The 19,348-nt window shown below is 54.8% G+C and overlaps 1 protein-coding gene across 1 annotated transcript in view; it reads left to right on the top strand.

The window, feature by feature from the left end:
* The window catches only part of TRABD2B (TraB domain containing 2B), a 216,034-nt gene that overhangs the window by 153,659 nt on the left and 43,027 nt on the right, over positions 1-19,348 (top strand). Inside the window, exon 3 of the mRNA XM_030870075.2 lies at positions 18,263-18,409. Within this exon, the coding sequence (XP_030725935.2) occupies positions 18,263-18,409 (147 nt within the window). The remainder of the gene's footprint in view (positions 1-18,262; positions 18,410-19,348) is intronic.

The raw sequence follows: 19,348 nt of genomic DNA on the forward strand, positions 1-19,348 counted from the left end.
CTTTGTCCGTCAAGTGAACAGCTGGATGCGGTGGTATATAAGCCCCATCTTCCCTTCTCCTCGGCACCAGCACCCTGCTGCTGAAGGCATAGAGATTTGGGGCACTGGACTTGCACAGGAGTCCCCAGGAATGGTCACTGGCATTAAAATGCCACCAGGTTCATTCATTCATTCATGAGCCGGACATTTACTGAGCACATTTTCTGTACTGGGGCTGGAGAGCTATTAGTGACCAAAACAAATAGCCCAGCCCTCATGGAGCATCTTACCTTCTAGTGGGAGGCATGTGATAAGTGAGTGACTAACGTCATGTGTTCAAAGGTGGCGAGTGGAGAAAATGGTAGCGCGTGGGGGGGGGCGGTGACCTCTTTAAGTCGGGAGTGGCGTGGACCTCACAGAGAAAGTGAGGCCTGATGGAGAAGGCGTCAGCCCCAGGTGTTCCCTCCTGGGTGCTCCCAGGCCCCTTGGCTCCCTTCTATAAGAATCTGCCCCAGCGTCTCCCAGCTGCTTCCTGGAGGACAGCAACTAGTCCAGTTCCATCCATCCTTCCTCAGAACCCAAGCAAGGGCTCAGCCCGCATAGGTGCTCAGAACCCTGTATCTACAGGATTGATCCACCCAGGTCCGGAGGAGCAGCCTTGAACCTGGAGTCTGGGAGGCTTATGGCCCTTGTTTCCCCAAGTGGGAAATCCTTCCTGGCACCACCCACACTCAGAGGGAAGGTCAGCCCAGCCAGCCCCAGACCCTGCACAGACATAGCCGGGGGCGACAGACCCTGCCGTGTTCCTCGCCCTGGGCCGCGTCCACACCAGGCCCAGAATTCCATCTGCTGCCGGATTCCAGGGCTGGAAATAATGAGGCAGATTGTCCCTCACTGCTGATTGACTTTCAAGTTGCTCTGCTAAACTGGGTGCAGTTGACGTTTTAGCAAGTCTCCCAGGGACTTCAGGCAGCTTCGGTTTCAGCCTTGTGAAGAACTGTTAAGATCCAATCAAAATAAATAAAATCAGATCCAGGAAGGCGATGTGTTTGTGCCTGCAGACAAAACACGCAGGATATTCATGCCGGAGATTAGCACCCCGCTTTTCGCGGGGATTCCTTACACCAGACTGGCACGGACCCATGATCTCACTGGCATGTGCTCTTAGAGGCTTGGGGCCGTCATGAGCCTCCCACCCCTGTGAGGCTGGAGAGGAAAGTACAGGCCAGTGTGAGCACAGACAGTGTGACTGAGGGTCCCAGACACGGGTTGCAGCAGGGGAGACTCCAGCCCCGCGCTCCTGCAGGGTGTTTACTGGCCCGCCATGTGCCTAGCCCTGCAGCAGCGTGAAGGACATGGGGGAAACACGGGCCCCAGGAACACATGGTAACTACAGAATCAGAAATACCGAATCGTGAGATGGAGATGCCAAAGCCAAGGTCGTAGGGCATCAGAACCACAGTAGGACAAGTAAGGCGTGTGAAATCGCAGCTCCAAGAATCACCAAGCAGGAGAGCCCGGAGAAGCTCTTTCCAAATGCTCTCAGCCCACCCCTTGCTGTTCTCGACACGCTGGTGAAGCAAATAACGGCCAAGGCAAGGTTGAAGAGAGAAGCGCTCTCCCCTCTCCCCTCTCCCCGCTGAGGAGGCTGCTTCCAGCTCCACCAAGCACCCCTTCACTGGTTCTCCTTGGCCTCAACGACATCCTCTGTTTGGTGCTTCAGATGGAATTTTTGATGCAACCCCGGGAGAAAAATCAAAGATATTTTGATTTTTTAGTTCCTGCACATTGCCAAGAGCCACCTCCCCACTGCTAAGGTTCAGAGGAACGGGCAGGGAAGCCATCAGCCAGGCTTTTCTGCAGGTGGACGTGTGCCCCGAGAGCATCGGACAGGCCCTCCTGTTCAGGGTGGAGAAGCAGGTCCCCAGCAGGGGAGGGAGTCAGCGGGGTCACTCGGGGGAGCCGGTCAGAGGTGGGTTGGGAAGCCAGGCCTCCCCAGGGCCCCCGGCTGCCCGGCCCTTCCCAGGGCCACATTCTTTCTTAACTGGTTGGCACCCTGTGCCCACTCACCAAGCTTCACCCCGTCTAAGCCAGGGGTCAGGTGGGGCCTCCGTCTGCCCTGCCGGTGCCAGGCCCGGTGAGCTGTCCTTCCCAGCTGGGCTGCCGCCTGCACTCAGTGTGCTGAAAGGGGCCCTTGTGTGGCAGCCATGCCTCCTGGCCACAGCGCACAGCCCCGTTCTCTTACCTCATAAACAGCTAATTTGTTACATATTTTCTGACGCTGTAAATGGGAGAACAAAGACCTTTTCTCTCATATTTTTGTTCAATTATGTTTGTGGGGGAACCTGATCCCCTTCAAAGGGGGGCCGGGGAGCTGGGGGGAAGCTTCCCAGGCTTACTGACCTCCCAGGCCTGCTCCTGGGCCGCGGGCTGCTAGGGCCTGGGTGCGGCCAAAGGGGAGGACGGCGAGGGGCCCCCTTTGTGTCCCCTGAAGGGACTGAGCCCTCATCTCCAGAACAGATGCCAGTCTCAGAAGCAGTTCAGCTCCTCCAGCGGAAGGGAAAGCCTCCAGGAGACAGACGTTAGGACTGTAGAAGAGAGCCCTTTCCACGGTCCATATCGGCGCCCTGCGATGGCCTGGCCTGTGGGCGGGAGATGAGCCGCTGCCACTACACCGACAAGCCCTCTGCCTGGACCTGCGGCACATCCCCAGGGAGACACTCCCTGGAGGGAGTGGACTTTGAAAAGAAACCCCGCAACTGAGAAGCCCGGGGCTGCACGATTTCTGAGGCCCCTCCAAACCCCAAGGCTCTGGTCCACATTTGGGCTTTTGCCCAGCTCTGGCTCCACGTCTCCATTCTCTGCCTGCCCCATCTCTTTTGCAAAAACGCACTTACTGGTTTTGAACACTAGCTCTCCCTGATTCAGGAGCCAGGAGGCAGGGAAGACGTGGCCTCTGGAGGCTGCTCCTGGCTGGCTTTCCAACAGCTGGCACCCCAGCCTCTCCTTCCTTCCTTCCCTTTCGTGGGTGGCTGCGAGTCCAGGTCCCAGATTAGGTGCTGAGGATGTGAGGATGATCAGAGAAGACATGGTCCTCACCCTCATCATGTCTCCACAGCAGCAGGCGGGAGACTGGCACGTGGCTAAAATGGCCAGACTGTCTTGATTCATCCACCGCTTACTGGCTGTGTGACCTCAGGCAAGTCACTTAGCAACTCTGTGCCTCCTTTGCCTCATCTGTAAAATGTGATAAAAATGGTAACTACTTCCGAGGGTTGTTGGGGACGTAAATGAAATCATATTTGTAAAGAGCTTTGTACAGTGTCTGGTATTGAACAAGTGGCTAATCAGTGGTAGTTAAAATTATTATTAGGAGAAGCAGACATTAAGCAAATGATTATATATGTCAATATATGAAGCAGACTGTTATGCGTATGCTGAAGAAAGAGTACAGGGCGCAGCAGAGACTTGAATGGGGGCCCCTGGACTGATCTGGGCATGAGGGAAGACATTTTCAGGACGTGACGCTTGAACCACTCTCTGAAAGATAAGTAGGAGTTAATGGGGCAAAAAAGAGAGGGACGACAGGAATAGCACACCCGGCAGAGGGACCAGCCTGTGCAAAGGCCCTGAAGGGGGAACAAAAGAACACATTCAAATAAAACCTGTCAAGGCAGCATATGGAAAACACAGAGCGGGGAGGGCAGGAAGCCAGGTGAGTCCGAGGAGGCAGGCAGGACCACCATGCAGAGCTGGGAGGCTTGTTGAAGGAGTCAGAGGTTATGCCTAGAGCAGAGCAGAGCCAAGGAGGATTTGAGCCTGGGAGAGCTGTGACCTCATTTATGGTTATCAAAGATCACGCCCACACACAGCATCCCCTTTCCCCGTTAGGCCCAGAACCAGTGGGCACGCGTCAGGTCAGGGATGCTCAACGTACCGGGTACGGCCCGGATCCTGAGCCTCAAGGTCCGAGATCGTCCTCTGCAGTGCCCTCCAACAGCAAGCGGAAATAAAAGCAACAGGAAGAGAGTGCAGGGGGGTGAGGGTGCAGCCCCCAAAATGGCAAGGGCCAGATCCCAGAGGACCTTGGTGGACCAGCATTAAGACTGAACCGTGGAGAATGATTGACAGGGCGCCTTGGTGTCAGGAAGGAGTAGAACTAAATCACATGTATTTGAGTCTTCCTGGAGTCCTGCACAGTGCCTGGCATAGAGGGGACTTCTGTTACACGTGTGAACGTAAGTCAGGTTAGGACGCTTACTGACGTGCACAGTGCGCAGGGCGGTCCATACACCTGTCCTGAATCTGTCGATCATCTATCAATCTCTGTCTCCATCTGATCTCTCCCTTGCACACACACGTGCACACGTACATTCTTACACAGCCCACGGTCTCTTAGAGCCCCAGACACCACAAGGCAGAAAGAAACTCTGGCCTATCGCTGCCCTTCTCAACTGCAGAAGCACACAGAAGGAGAAGACAAAGACTGGAGCTGAAGGGAGGCCTTCTTAGAGGAGGTGAGCTTCTAGGCGGGGCAGGAAGGGTGTGGGTGTGGACAAGTGGCGGCCAGCAAGAACCCCTGCCCCTGGTCTGTCAGGGCCCTGGTGGCAGGTCCAGGCCAGGCGGTGGAATATGCCAGCATGGACCTGAGGCCCCAAGAGAAGGTTGCAGGCAGGGAGCTATGAGGCAGAGCCCTCCTCCTCTGCCCGTGGTAGATCGGCCCTTTACCTAGCAGTGTTGGCAGGCGTTCTCTGTTCCCATCGGCTCACACTCGGCCTGCCCTCCCAGGTCAGACCTGCGCAGAAGGAGGCCTTGGACAGCCCCGAGTGTTTCCCGTCTGCAGGGTAAGCAGATCTCTGCTCATCCAGAATATGTCTGACTTCTCTGTATTCTTTACCCAAGACCCAAGGCTCAGATTTCAACTTCACATTCTTTTGCCTCCGGTCTAAAAACATTTTCCTTTTCTGTGGCGGGGGGAAGGAAGGGATAAGGGGGCATAAGAGACCCAAAGTGCTCAAGTAAAGCCTCATTCCTGTCTTAGTCTGCATCCCCCTGCTTGCTGTGTGGCCTTGGGCACCTTCCTGCCCTCTCTGGGCCACAGCATCCTCTCTAGACAATGAGATCCCATGCAGGATCTAAAGACCCTCCCTCAACCGACATTCCCTTGGCAGAGCCAGAGTCTCCAACGCTCCCGTCCTGCTGCCAAGAATTGCCCCCTGTGACTAAACAGGCAAAAAGCCGGAGCGGTTGGGACTGTATTGTAGTTCTGTCCGTGAGGCCAAGTTCTATGCAGCTTTGCCTTTGATGTACTCTAGCAAGAGTGTCCATTCCCTGGGCCCTCCAGGCTGCAGGTCCCGTGCCAGTCCCAGGCTTTTCCTCTTGCCATTCAGGGCCGGCTCCTCCTCTGTCCAGCTGCTCCCCCAAGTGGGGCTCGAGGCTTCCTGGAGTGGAAGAAGAGAGAGTGAGGACCCAGCCCCAAAATTCAGGGCAGGGGAGATGGGCCAGTGGTGGGCAAGGGGAGAGACTCAGAGTCCTGAGTTGTAGGCTTCCAGCACAACCAAGCCAGAAAGGAGTTGGAATTCTAGCCCGCTTTCACTTCCTCCATGCATCCCCAAAGCCCCCCAGGCCCAGGTGGGGCCCCCTCACCTCCCCCAGCCCCAAGAGGGCTAAGACTGTCTCCTGCCTGTAACCTGTGCTCCTCTGATGCTTTCTCAGTGAAGGAGCCAGAGGGCAGCTTCGAAATCGAAAGTCTGACTGGTCGCTCCCTTCTGTGTAACTTCCATGGCTTCCCATAGTCCTGATAAAGCCTGAGCTCCGGATCTCACCCCAGCTCCCTGCTGCCATCCCAGCTCACGCCCTTCACCAGCCACACACGCTGCGCTTGGACCAGGGGGTCCTCGGCGCTTCCCCGAACTGGCCAGCTCCACCCAGCCTTTACGTGGGCTTTGACACTGCCTGGAATTCCTCTTCTTTCTCTTCTGAGTGGTAGACGTGTGCTCCCACAAGGTATCACTGCAGAGCACCTCCTCCAGGAGTCCCGTGTGCGGCCCTCCCCTGGCTGGCTGAGCCCCGCTTCCGCTGGGCTCCCACCGCCCTGTGTCCGTCCCTGTGCCCAGCTTCACAAGTGATGTTAGCATCTGGTTGCAAGCCTTCCTTGGGTGCCTCCTGCCGCGCTCCACCCTACCCTTGACCTTGAGCTCCTTGAGTTTAGAAGTGGTGCTGATGTGGCTGCATGGCCCCAGCACCCAGCACTGGGCCTGGCACAAATCTGTATTCATCACTGAGGGGTGAATGGGAATAATCCACATACACTGGCTCCTGCCCCCTTCAGAGCTGCCCCACTGCCGCTTAGGGAACAGAAGCTTCTTAAAATTCCCTGAGGAAGGACAGGAACGTTTTCCAAGGTTTTTAGAGTGCTAGCTCCCTAGGCGGGGCGGACAAGTACAATTCTCCCCACTTGACAGATAGGTGAACGGAGGCCTGGAGAGGAGCCCATGTTCCCGTGGCAGCACATCACCAGAATGGGAACCTCACACAGCCTGCATGTAGCAGGACCCAGAGTTGAGTCAGGGTCAGAGCCCTGCCCCTTCTGCTGCTCTATGTGGTTGGTCTCCGAGGCACTCGTAGCCTGTGACTTAGCGGAGAAACAATTTCACTCATCGGCACGGAGTGCTCACGGAGCCGGCGCCCCCGACCTCCCACCCCAGGCCACCTGGAACTGCCCACCCCAAATCCGTTGTCCCTAGCTGCTGCCCAGGCCCCAGGCAGAACAGAGGTCCCCTCCCTGCTAGGGCTTGGGAGGCTCCCCCCCAACTCCTTGCAAATTGGTAATTGCTGTGTGGTCAGACCAGAAGGAATTAGACAAGCCCTCTAGGAATTTCATACTGATTTTGCAAATGAAAATGGAGACTTGCCTTTTGAAGTCTAGGCAGCTGTGTCAGCAGGCAGGTCTGAGACAGCAGGAAAAAAAAAAAAAAATCCTGCCAACCAATGCATGCAGCCGCTTCACAATAATGATGATGATAATGGTAACCATGGGCACCGCCAACTGATTGCCTGCCGAGTAGACCGTTGTCCCTCTGAGAGTCTCAGTCTGCTCATCTGTGGTTCCCCAGCTATTTCCGCCTCCACAGGTGACCGGCCCACTGTCAGAACATCCAGCAGAGAAGGGCTGGGTGGAGCATGGAGCCCTCCCCCTGAGACCGAAGGCCCTTCGCCACCAGGTCCCCTCTGGGCCTAACTCCTGACACGCCCTTAAACACATCATGCACTTCCGAGCCCTTCTGCCTTGAACACGCTTTTCTCTCAACCCCACTCATCCTGCACAGTCCAGCTTAAAGCCTGATTCCTTCACCAACTCCCAGGCTGCATCACAAACCCCCTCTGCGACCCCAAAGACCCCTGGTTTTCCCTTTTATCATTAACTTACCCCTGGGTTTTATAATTACCTGTTTCTCTCTTCAACTCATCCACCACCTTGAAGTTCCTCAAAGCTTTATAACTGGAAATAGGCCAGCCTAGATGATTCTGTGGGACTTTCTGATACATTTTGGTTTTTTCCTCTATTCACGGTGTATATTCAACTTAGGAGATCAGAAGTGATTATTGGGGAGCAAAAGAAAAATTCATGACAGATAGTTGACCCCAGGGTCAGGGAGGGCTTGGCACACTAAGGCTGGGGCCACGTAGCCCTAACAGTGGGGGAGCATGTGATGTCACCTACTTCTCTGAGCCTTGGTTTCCCTGTCTGTAAAATGGGGTCAGTAATGTTGGCCTCACAGGGCTGTTATAAAGAATAAATGAGAGGGCTTCCCTGGTGGCACAGTGGTTGAGAATCTGCCTGCTGATGCAGGGGACGCGGGTTCGTGCCCCAGTCCGGGAAGATCCCACGTGCCGCGGGGCGGCTGGGCCCGTGAGCCATGGCCGCTGAGCCTGCGCGTCCGGAGCCTGTGCTCCGCAACGGGAGAGGCCACAGCAGTGAGAGGCCCGCGTACCGCCAAAAAAAAAAAAGAAAAGAATAAGTGAGCTTCCATGTGCCAAGTGCCTAGAACCGTAGACAGTTTAAATTATGACATGGTGGAGTGTCACCGTCCCAAAATGTTGGGCTCATAGAACATGACAAGCAGAGCTGAGAAGTACTCCCACATCCTCGTGTCTCAGAGGGGGAACCTGTGACCGGAACGTGGGCCCACAACTGGTCTGGAGTCAGAGCCCGCGGCACAAGAATCTAGGTCTCCAGCCTCCCTGGGTCTTACCTGTGCCTAAAACTGAAGAGCAAGGGACCCTTTTGCCGTCCAACAGGGCAGACCCCATACAAAGTCCCTTTCTGGAGACCCCAAGCCTCTGGGCCTGTCCCCACCCCCAGCCCAGCCCCTGCCTCAGCCCGGCTGTTAGCCTCCCTACCCAGCAGAATGCTAATCTCCTCCTGTGGGTGGCTCCGGATTTATGAGCCTTTCCTGGCATGACTTGAAGGACAGAAGAGGAATGCTGGGATCTTTAAGGGTGGTCTTTGGGTGGAGAAACTAGGCATCCAGAGAAAAGAAGGAAAGAAAGCTAGCGTGAGTCAGCCTGCGCTGCCCGCCCAGGAAAGCACGGAAGGCCAGCCAGCCCACACTGCACGGCAGCTGGAGGATGTGGCCGCATCGCCGACGTCCAACTGGTAGGCGTCCACGGAGCAGGCAGCGTCTGCGCTAGGAGCCAAGTCCAAGTTCTTGGGTTGTGGCTGGGGTTGGGGACAGGGTAAGGGGAGGGGAGGAGGGGCGTGCTCAGAGATTCCCCTTTAGGAGGAAGACAGCTGCCTTCTCATCTTCAGTCTCATCTCCTTGCTTCACGCCTCTCTCCCCGGATCCCGTGTCAACATAGCTACTGCAGCCACCTCTGCTCAGCCTCTCTGGGACTTTCCATCCCCCCTGGGGGAAGCCAGAGGCCTTTGAGGCCCACAGGCCCCACGGGACGTGCTCCCCACCAGCCCCGCCCTACCTTTCTGACTGCGTCCTGGAAATCCCCCTTGCCTTTCCAGATCGACCCTCTGTTCCCCCAGCTCTGAGCCCTGCAGTGATACAACGTCACCTTGCCTCCCTTATCCTGATTTCAGTGGGAAGCTGCAGGGGATGAACAGGCAGGAGGGCAAGGAAGCTGGGATATTTCTTGCCCCCCACCCACGCCCTCCTCCCTGCTGGCCACCATGGTCCAGGCCGTGGAGCGGTAGCTGTGGTCCCCTCTGACGGCCGTGGCTCTGGCTGGGTTCAGGTCCCTGACCCCCCCACCCTTTCCCTTTAAGGCTTAGGGGCAGGAAAGCTTCCCACTGCCACGCTCCACCGTGCCCTGTCCACACCTCTGTGAATATTCCCATCATTCAGTGTGCTTCAATCACCCTTTCAGTTGAACTTACCTCGTTGGAGCTCACTGCACTGGCAGTGCACCATCTGTTTGCTGCTGGGTCTCTGCCTGAGACAGATCTCATCGACTAGTTCCCCTTAGCTCACTCCTCCCCAACCACGCTGGCCTCTTTCCTGCTCCTCACACCCATCAGGCTCGCTTCTGCCTCAGGGCCTTTGCACTTGCTGTTCCTTCTGCCCAGAACATCCTTCCTTCTCTCAGATATTCACATGACCACCTCCCGCATCTCCTTCAGATCTCTTCTCGAATGTCACTCCTCATTGTGCCTTTCCCGGGCATCTTATATAAAATGTCAACCCCCAACACACACACAGACACTTCCTATGTCCCTTGCCTTATTTTCTCCTTAACAGCCATCACTTTCTAACATATTTTACTGGTTATTTTTGTTTATTGTCAGCTTCCTCCTACTGGAATGAAAGCTCCATTAGGACAAGGATCTTTATTTGCTGTGTTTACTGCTGTCCCTTCAGGGAGTAGAAGAGTATCTGGTACAGACGTGGTCAATAAGTATTTATTCAATGAATGTGTGAGTTGGTCCTTTTCGCAGGTGGGAAAACCAAGGCCCAGGGAAGGAAAATGGCTTGCCCGGGGCTTTGTGGTGGAGATTCAGTTGGAGATGGGAGCTCTGGTCCTACCTGCCAGCACAGAGCCAGTCCCCGGCTCCAGGAAACCTTGTGTTTATTTGGTGGCCTGCTACTCAGTGGTGCAGTGTCCGGAGACAGGATTCTGGGCCGGGGGCGGGGGGACTCAACATACTGAGAAGGAAGCGGGGAAGTCGTCAGCACTGCTTTGGTGCTGTCAATGGAACAAGGAGAATGGATGAATAAATAAACCTCAGCCAGAGCCTGGCAGGCTCTAACCTTTGAGGAAATCTCCCCCAGACTGGAGAAACCTTCCTGTGAAGCAGAGCTGCCGTTCACCCCAGCCCACCTCGGGAATGACAGACACGTGGCCCAGGGTCCAGGGGGGCTCAGCTGCCACCTCTGTGCCCTGGAGGTATTGGGTCCCAGCAGGGAGCTGCTCAGGATGGGGTCCTGGGATGAGTGGTCCAGCTTTTCACCCATCCATCCATTCCCTCATTCTACAAGTATTTCTCAAGCACCTACTGTGTAAGTATCAGGCACTGTGCCCTCTGCTGGAGAAACAGCCGCGAAGAAAGGCAGTTTGCCTGCCCTTGGAGGGTCCACCATCAAGCAGGAAGAACGAGCATTAGATAGCAATGAAGCAGGGTGAGCGCAACGGTCCAGGAAGTGACAGTGCTCTGGGGGACCTGCCCGGCCCATGGTCCAGGGAAGTCCTCCTGAGAAGGGAACCTCTGCAGAAAGGGGAGTGGGAGCTGGTGGGTGGAAGAGGGTTCCAGGCAGAAGGGGGAGCAAGGGAGGTGGTCCTGAGGCTGGGAGGATGAGTTCGGCACGAGCCTGGAGCCGAACGATGAGGCAAAGAGAAGAAACAGCGCAGGAGGCCATGTTCCAGGTGGGGTTCCTTGGCCAGGTGACCTCTTTCCTCTCCTCATATGTCAGCTCTAGGCAGGCCCCATGACTGAGGTCCTAGCACCCCTCCTCCTTCCCTGCTGACCACTCAGAATTTGGGCTTCACACACTGGCCCCTACTTGTCTGTTTGTCTGTTCTTCCTACCAGTGGCTGGGTGGAGGCAGCTTGGTGGGCCAGGCCCAGGGGCAGCAGAAAGAACCCAGCACCTGTCAGCTGGACCTGAGTTTGAATTCCAGCTCCAGTTCTTCAGTGTGAGACCTTGTGCAAGTACTTTCACCATCCTCAAGACCTCAGGTTCTTCATATGTCATGTGGGAATAACAGTCCATTCTCTGAAAGGTGTGGGATGGTTTCTCAACATCCCTACTGTGGCCCATGGAACCTGGCATGCCAGTGAACTCTGGCCTCATCTCCTATCACTCTCCTTATTTACTCGGCTCCAGCCGCCCTGACCTCTGCTCCCCTTTGCGTATGCGCAGGGCCTTTGCACCTGCTGTTGCTCCTTGTCTCATCACCTCCGCCCTCCTTTTCTGCTTCTTTTTTTCTTTGTAACATACTGTATTTGTTAGGGTTCTCCAAAGAAACAGAACGAATAGCTTGTGTAGATAGATAGACAGACAGACGTATACATATATAGGTACAGATTGATTTATTTTGAGGAACTGGCTCATGCATTGTGGAGGCTGGCAAGTCCAAAATCTACAGGGTGAGGTGGCAGGCTGGCAATCCAGGGAAGAAGTGCTGACGCTGCTCTTCAAGTCCAAAGTCACTCTGCTGGCAGATTCCCTTCATCAGGGAGGTTGGTCTTATCTATTAAGGGCTTCACCTTATTGGATAAGAACCACCTCATCCAATTATTATACAGCATAATCTGCTTGACTCAAAGCCTTCTGATTTAAATGTGAATCTTATCTAAAAACTATCTTCACAGGAACATCTAGAATGTTTGACCAAGTATCTGGGTACCATGGCCTAGTCAGGTCGGCAAAATTAACCATCACAAGTCCACCCCTTGTCAAGTTGGCGTTCATACTGTATCTCCTTAAATCACATTTAATCTCCAAGTAGATAATAACAAGGTCACACTTATGCCTAACAATTACAAGTCTGCCTGCAACCAAAACGCGCTAGTGCCTTCCCCAAAAGAGGAGGCAAAGTCTTTGGGCGGTATTTATTTACTTTTCTCCTTGAGGTACCATAACTTAAATGCAATACTTAAGAGTACTTGAGTTAACAATACTTAAGCACTGTGATATAAAGTCAGTATGTCTTATGTTACCTGATAGGAGAGAAGAAAAGGAAAAGAAGAGACAGGAGAAAACAAAGATTTTATACACAAACACACACACATTCTTAACAAATTAAGGAAGAAATACTCCAGACAAGGAGAGTCCTTGTTTCTGTAACTGGTCACGTGGTCGGAGCTGGTATTTATAACTACCTTCTTCTATTACCCCCATCACTACCTATTCCCTTTGCCTTCTGCAAGCTCCTCAGCTAGTTGTGGTTCTTTACCTGGTGGGATGACCCAAACCTTCATTCCTGAAGGGTCTGGGCCATTAGGCTGCCTACACTGGGTCGTTGTAGTTTCCCACTGACGTTAGTTACCCACAGGGCCTGGTAATACTGAGACGCCCTAAGGGATATCGTACGCCGCAGACACGCTCTCCCTCACCTCCAATTCCCCCTTGGTCGTCAGGACCAGGCCCCCAGCCAGCCCAGTAACTCCCAGCTTTGCCTGTCGGTTTAGAGACATGAGGACCCCAAAGTGACAGAGGGCAGTCTGAACTTCCAGTTCAGTGGAATTCCTGTTGTGTCTTTCACGTACTAAATATTAACATTTTACTAATTATGTCATTAATTCTCTGTTTCCTCCCCAGCAGATAAGCTCAATGAGAGCGGGATCTGGGTCTGCTTTGTCCCTGACTAAATCCCCTGACCTAGAACAGTGCGTGGCCCATGCCAGGTGCTCAGTAAGCACCACCGAGTGGGTTGGGGCCTTTGCTGTGACTTCCCTATAGTTCGGGGTGGGTGAGAAGTGACAGCCTGAGAGCCAGGCCTGTCTCAAACATCCTTCCTGACTAAGCGGGTCCGGCCTTCTCCTCACGATGACGCTGCTGGGCCGACAAGTGAACACAGGCCTCGGTGTTCACCCTTCCAGCCCATCCAGGACTGTTTACTAGACGGATCTGGAACAATAAACCCGTACCCACCCTCCTGGCGCCTGCCTCCCTCCATCCAAGGCCCGTGTTTGAAGATGTGTTTAAATTCCAGGCCTACACTCAGCAGACGCTGCGGGCCTGCGAGTACCGGTGAGGGGGGGTGTCACCAGGATGTCACCGGGCCTCCACACACGGCCGTCCAGGGGAAGTGAGGTAGCTCTCGCCTTCACCCCGTGTTTGTTATTTCATGTCAAAGCCTTATCATAAACATTATCCTAGAGTGGGCCACCGAGGCTACGGGCGAGGAGGGTTTGTTATTCTGAAGTGGCCGGGAGCAGAAGGCACTGAAGCCTGGGAGTATGAGCAGGGCCAGGCTTGTGGATTCAGGGTGAATGACAGGGAAACAGGAATCAGAGCAAGGCACTTATTCGCGCCCGTGCACTGGGCTTTGAAGGCCCCACTTGCCAACCATCCTCTACTATAAAGGCCCGTTGGCATATCTGCCTCTAAAAGGTGCTCCGTGTGGATGGAAACCAAGTCCAATTAATCCAACAACCCCAGATGCCTGCAGAGAATCAACAGAAAGTAAATGTTTGTTGAATGAATGAATGAGTGTCACTTCCCTACGTCTGTTGGAAGCACCAAGAATGCACATGAAGAAGCACATATTACTTTGAAGTCCTGGTCACGGGAACCTGGTTGGAGCTAGACAAAAGTAATTTCATAGCCCAGCTCTGTCCTTTACAAGTCATGTGGTCTTGGGTCCCCTTCCCCTCTGCTTCTTTGTTTTCCCATCTGTGAATAGGGACACCTGCCTGCTGGCTCTCTCCCAAGGAGAGCAGAGGGAAGCCCCGAGGGCAGTGGTGAACTAAGAGGATAGGTTCCAGGGCTGGATGGCCCAGGTTTGAATGCACATCCACCCCTCTCCAGCCTTGTCACCTTCAGTGGTTTACTTAATATCTCTTTGCTGCAACTGCCCCCTCCCACCACCCCAATCTATGAAATGGAGCTAATACTAGCCCTACCTTAGAGTTGCTGTAAAGATAAATTAATATGGGCTTAGAGAGTTTCTGACGCATAGTAAGTGCTCAATAAACATAGCGACCCTAGTAATCAATGGATGAGGACTGCTTCACAAATTGCAGAGGATGGATACGAGGCAGGAGGTGGAGGGGGAAGGTCATGGGATTCAGGGTCAGCATCCTTCCCTCTCATAGTTCTTGAATGTCTGCTATGCAGCAGAGACCAGAGAGGCAGGCTACCCGCCCTCACCAATCTCTCAGTCTAGACAGGCAGGGAACAGGGAATTACCTGAAATGGACATCTCAGTGGGATAAGTGCCACAACCAAGGGAAGATCCGGGGTCTGTGATGGGGGTTGAGGGGAGTCTGGAGGGACGGGCTGGGTTTCAGTCCAGGCTCCACCACACCCCGGCTGTGCCGCACTAGAGGTGCTTCTTGAATAATCTGATCTCAGTGTTCTACCTCTAAGCATGTTAATAATAAATTCTCCTTAGCTGTTTTCTGGCTATTTCACAAGGCTCCTGAAAGAAAATGGGTAGGCAAGGTGTGGGGGATGAACGTGGACTGTGCCAGTGGACCTCGGGAAATCCAGCCCCAGACATGGTCCAGAGCACAGCCAAAGGTCCTAGGCTGGGGGTCCGGGAACAGGGAGCCCGCTCTGCCCGCAGCTCGCCGTGTGGCCTTGGGGCAAGCTTCATCCTGCCTGTTCCGGACCCCTGTCTTTTCTCCTCTTCCATGTGAAGAGGGCATATGAAGAGATGAGTGCTTCTCAAACGAGGCTCCAGGGCACCTGTGGGGTCCCACAGAGAAGCGCTGGGAGCCTGTCACGGGGGTGGCATTGAGCCGGGGGGACTTCAGGTAGACAGCCTGCCTCCTTTACCTCAATGAGGGCAATTCCCGTTTCTATCTGCTATACATTTTGATTTCCAAGTAAGTTTCCTCTGGAAAACAATAACCACAGAAAAGGACTTCATGGCTACAAAAGGTTTGAAAAACTGCTGGGCCCTTCTAGCTCCACAGAGAAGGTTTAGGTCTAACTCTTTTCTTCCAAGCATCTATTCCACGCTCACTACATGCCAGGACTGTTCTGAGCGCCCTGCAGGCTGAGACGTGCTTCATTCACTAGAACACCTCCCAGCTCCACGAGGGCCACACGACTGCAGAAGTGACTCCATGTGTCTAAGAGGGTCCGGGGGGCCATTCCCCACCCCCCAGCCGGGGCTTCTGGGCGCCCGAGCCGATGACCTCAGCACAGGCCAGGTGGAGCCAGCGCTGAGAAGCAGCAGGGCAGGTATGTGCAGCACAGGGTGTGGACACAGGAAGTCTGTGTGTCCCAGCCCCCAGAGGAGGAGCGCGCTCCAGCCCGCCTGGACGCTTTCATCCCAGGCATCTGCTATGCAGGAGGAAGTGCCTTTTGCCTTAGCAATGTCCACGGCAACAAGGCCGCTGCCTGCTGCGATCCATCCCCAGCCACCCTGCTGCCATCGACACCCTGTGCCAGGTGGCTGCAGATTGGATTTCAGGGGTGGTGGCTAGAACCTGGAAGCCTGGAGAAGGCCCAGAGTCGGGGTGGTGGGGTCTGACCTCATCTCCAGCCAGCTCATTATGGGAAGCAGGCTGGGCTGCCAGAGCTCAGTGCAATCCAGCTCTCCTGCCCGACCAGAAACAAAAGTAGAAGGGGATGGGTGGAGGCGATCTCACAAGCACAAGCTTGGCCCAGTCGCCCAAGACAGTATTTTAAGCCAGACTTTGTGTACCTATTGCCTGAGCTTTTTTGTTCAGATTATGTGCTCTGGAACCACGTGGCTAATGCCACTTGGAGGAAACTTCTGCCACGTGGTGGCAGCGTGCCCCAAGTGCAGACAGAATGCCAGAGTTCTAGGGGCTAGTGTGAAGGGCTTACTGAGCAACGTTGAACTGTGAATTGACCACAGCAGGTGTCAAAGCGTTAAAGGAAGGATGGTGACACCCTCTACCAGGCACAGTGCTGAGTTCTGCCAATGCAAAAATAAATAGGATGCAATTCCTGTCTTCAAGCGGCTCATCGCCTAAGGGCGGAGACAGGTAGCTAAACTGCAGTTACAATCTATTGTTCACGCCCTGCTGGAGGGAAGCAGGGTGGGTAGCTCATCTCTCACCACAGCTGTGCTGTGAAGCATTTCCTCACATGTCTGGGCCCAGCTGCAGGCAGGCAGGCAGGCTCAGTGGGCTCAGCTGGGCTCACTTGCTTGTCTGGGAGCCGGCTGGCTGTCTGCCGGACTGGGACAGCCTTGGTGGGAGAACGGAAGCAACTGGGCTCTGCCGTGCATGCCTCTCGCCCTCCCTCCAGCAGGCCAGCCTGGGCTACTCTCAAGGCAATGTGGTTGCGTAAAAGACAGCAGCACGTGTGTAACGCTGCCCCCATTTGGCTCTGGAGGATTGTAATGCTGGCCTCCATTTGTAATGCAGCAAGTCCAGAGTCAGAATGTGAAGGAGCTACAGAGTTCCATGGCCAAGGGTATGTATATAGGGAGGAGTTAAGGTCTGGGGCCATTACTATATCACTCTGCCACACAGGGAGACAGTGGGAGCTCTGGGGAGGGGCCTCACCCAGCCCCCAGGTGGTCAGAGAAGCTTCATGGAGGAGACATCTGAGCGGACCCTGGAAGGCCAAGTCTCGATTTGCAAGTGGAAAGCGGAGGTGGGAGGTTTCTCGTGCACAGGGAACAGCATGTACAAAGCACAGAGACAGAAGACTGCTGAGTAGTTTAGCATTTGGAGACACAGGGGCTGGAAACGAGGTCACTGACCACAGCAGCGGCCAGGCCGCTGCCTTGCAGGCCCCAGTGAAGAGCTAGGCTTTTATCCCCTGGGCAGGAGGCATCCATGAAAGTTTTGAGCAAAAAAAAGAAAGTCCATCAGCTTTGTGTTTTTAAAGGATAGCTGTGGCAGAAGAATATGGGATAGGTGGGAAGGGGCGGGGAGTCTGCAGAGAGGAGCATGGGTTGCAGTGGACCCAATGAGAGAGGCTTGGGCCTGAACTGGTGCGGGCGGACTAAGGCTGGGGGTGTGTTGTCCAAGACAGTGTGCAGACAGGATGAACAGGGCCTGAGGACTGCCAGGGAGGCTGGAGCTGGGAAAACAACGAGGACAGGTGGCCCGAGACCACCTCCTGGCGTTTTGCACAAGAATTGCAACCATTTTTCCCTCTATCTGTGCTAAACAACCGACTGACTGGTCAAGCTCCTCCCTTTTGTTGGCCAAAGGAGTCTGGGATGCACAGCTGTGTGAAGCTGGCTCTAGTCCCAGCCGTGCAGAATTGGCCACTTCCCCTCCCCTCCTGGGCTTCAGTTTCCCCATCTAAAATGGGACATTTTAGATCATCTCTCAGGGCCTTGTGCCTTGGGCAGGGCACGTTCCATGAGAGGCACCGTCCTCAAATGCTAGAAGCAATTGGACCGCTAAAGAGTTCCCAGGGAGCCTGTTAAAAATACACATCCTGGGCTCCACCTCAGAGACTCCAGTTCTGGAATCTCTGCGATTTTTGTGTAGCACTCCAAGCGATCCTGATGCCTGGCAGGTCTGGCTGGGCACAGCTGTGTCCCCAGGGCCTGGCACGGTGGCCCAGAGCACAGAGGGGCTGGAGGAAACGCGTGCTGAATGGCAGCACGGATCTGACTTGGGGGCTCAGCTCCTAAGGCCTTTGCCTGGTGTGAGGATGACTTCTGGAGGACGTGGCATTTGGGTTGAGCCTTGACATCTAATGGGCTTTCTGGTTTTTTGTTCATTTGTTTGTTTTGCTTTGTTTGGGGGTGCTCTTGATTCCAAAATGAGTCTGTGCTCCTTCCAGAACTCATCTAGGCACTGGAGAAGAAAGGAGTCAAAAGAAAAACTCGCCCATCATTCCAAAACCTGGACACAGCTAGGTTCTCTTTGCCACATTATTAGATAAGACACTGATGCCCAGAGCTGTACTGGGGACCTGTGAGGGCAAAGGGCTGGAGATGAGAGCAGGGTGCACGTGGCGAGAGCCCAGTGAGTGAAGGCTGGGAGACATGGAACATTCGGGTGGTACCAGCTGGTGTCAGGCCCCTCCCATCTTTTCACACACCCCGTTTCAGGCCTGTTGCCCCAAAGTCCAGCGGGAGGAGGGCCAGTCCTGGAGGGGTCAGGGGCCTCAGCCAGGGTCCCTGAGCACAGCCCTGACGCCTCTCCTCCCTCTGCGCAGGTGCTGTTTGCCCTGAACCAGACCCTGCTGCAGCACGAGAGTGTGCGGGCCGGGAGCTTGCAGGCACCCTACACCACCGAGGACCTCATCAAGCACTACAACTGTGGGGACCTCAACGCCGTCATCTTCAACCACGACACATCCCAGGTGAGGCTCCCCTCCCCCAGCCTGGGCAGGCTCCGGGACACCAGCTCCCAAGGCCAGGCCCACAGGAAGGCATTTATTAGACACCTACTGTGTGCCAGGCGCAGGCAGTCTTTTCTCCAGCCACGGTAAGCAGGAGCTTGGGCACCCCCGTTTTATAGATGGGGGAAACTGAGGCTCAAGGAGGGGAAGAGACTTGCCCAAGGCCACACCACTTATTAGTTGTTATCAAGTTGTCAAGAGCAGTGCTTGAGCCTGGTGTGTGCGACCCTGGGGCCTAGACCCTGGAAGCTTTGCCTGTAAGAACAGGGAGGCCTCGTTGAGGTTTAGTCCAGCATCTGGGGAGATTAAAGCCCAGGAAAGGGAAAGCTCACAGGTGCTCAGAGCTTGGGCTTGAGTCCAGTCCAGGGCTCTCTGCCTCGATTCTAGTCCCAGAGGAAAGATTACCCCAGGCTGGGCAGACAGTGAGTGGGAGCCCAGGAGCTGAGCATGGCTCCACCAGGCCTCCCGTTGCCCTCGGGATAAATTCCAGGGTACTTGGTAGGTAGTCGCGGCCCCCTCTCCATGTCCTACCCTCCATGGACCTCATCACAGCCCAGGTCCCCGGCCACGAAGGCCTCATTTTGCTGACCTCTGCCGCTTGCAGCACTTCCCCCATGCACGTGGCCCTTTCCCACAGCTCCGCCTTTGTTCAGGCTCCTCCCTCCCAGTTTCCTCCCACTCGGGCCGGGCCGTGGTCCAGTGTCGTCTCACCTGCGGAACCGCCCTGACACCCTGGGTGGGGTTAGATTTTCTCCCGGGCACCTCTAGGCCCCCTGTGCTTTCTGTTTCTGATGCTTGATTATTCATTCATTCGAGAGGCAGCTGAATTAGTCAGAACAGGCCACCTCCCCGCTCAGGACACTGAAAGGCTCCCAATTTTTCTCAGGATAAAGCCAGAGT

The sequence above is a fragment of the Globicephala melas genome, chromosome 1 (genome assembly GCF_963455315.2).
Source record: "Globicephala melas chromosome 1, mGloMel1.2, whole genome shotgun sequence".
Classification (NCBI taxonomy): domain Eukaryota; kingdom Metazoa; phylum Chordata; class Mammalia; order Artiodactyla; family Delphinidae; genus Globicephala; species Globicephala melas.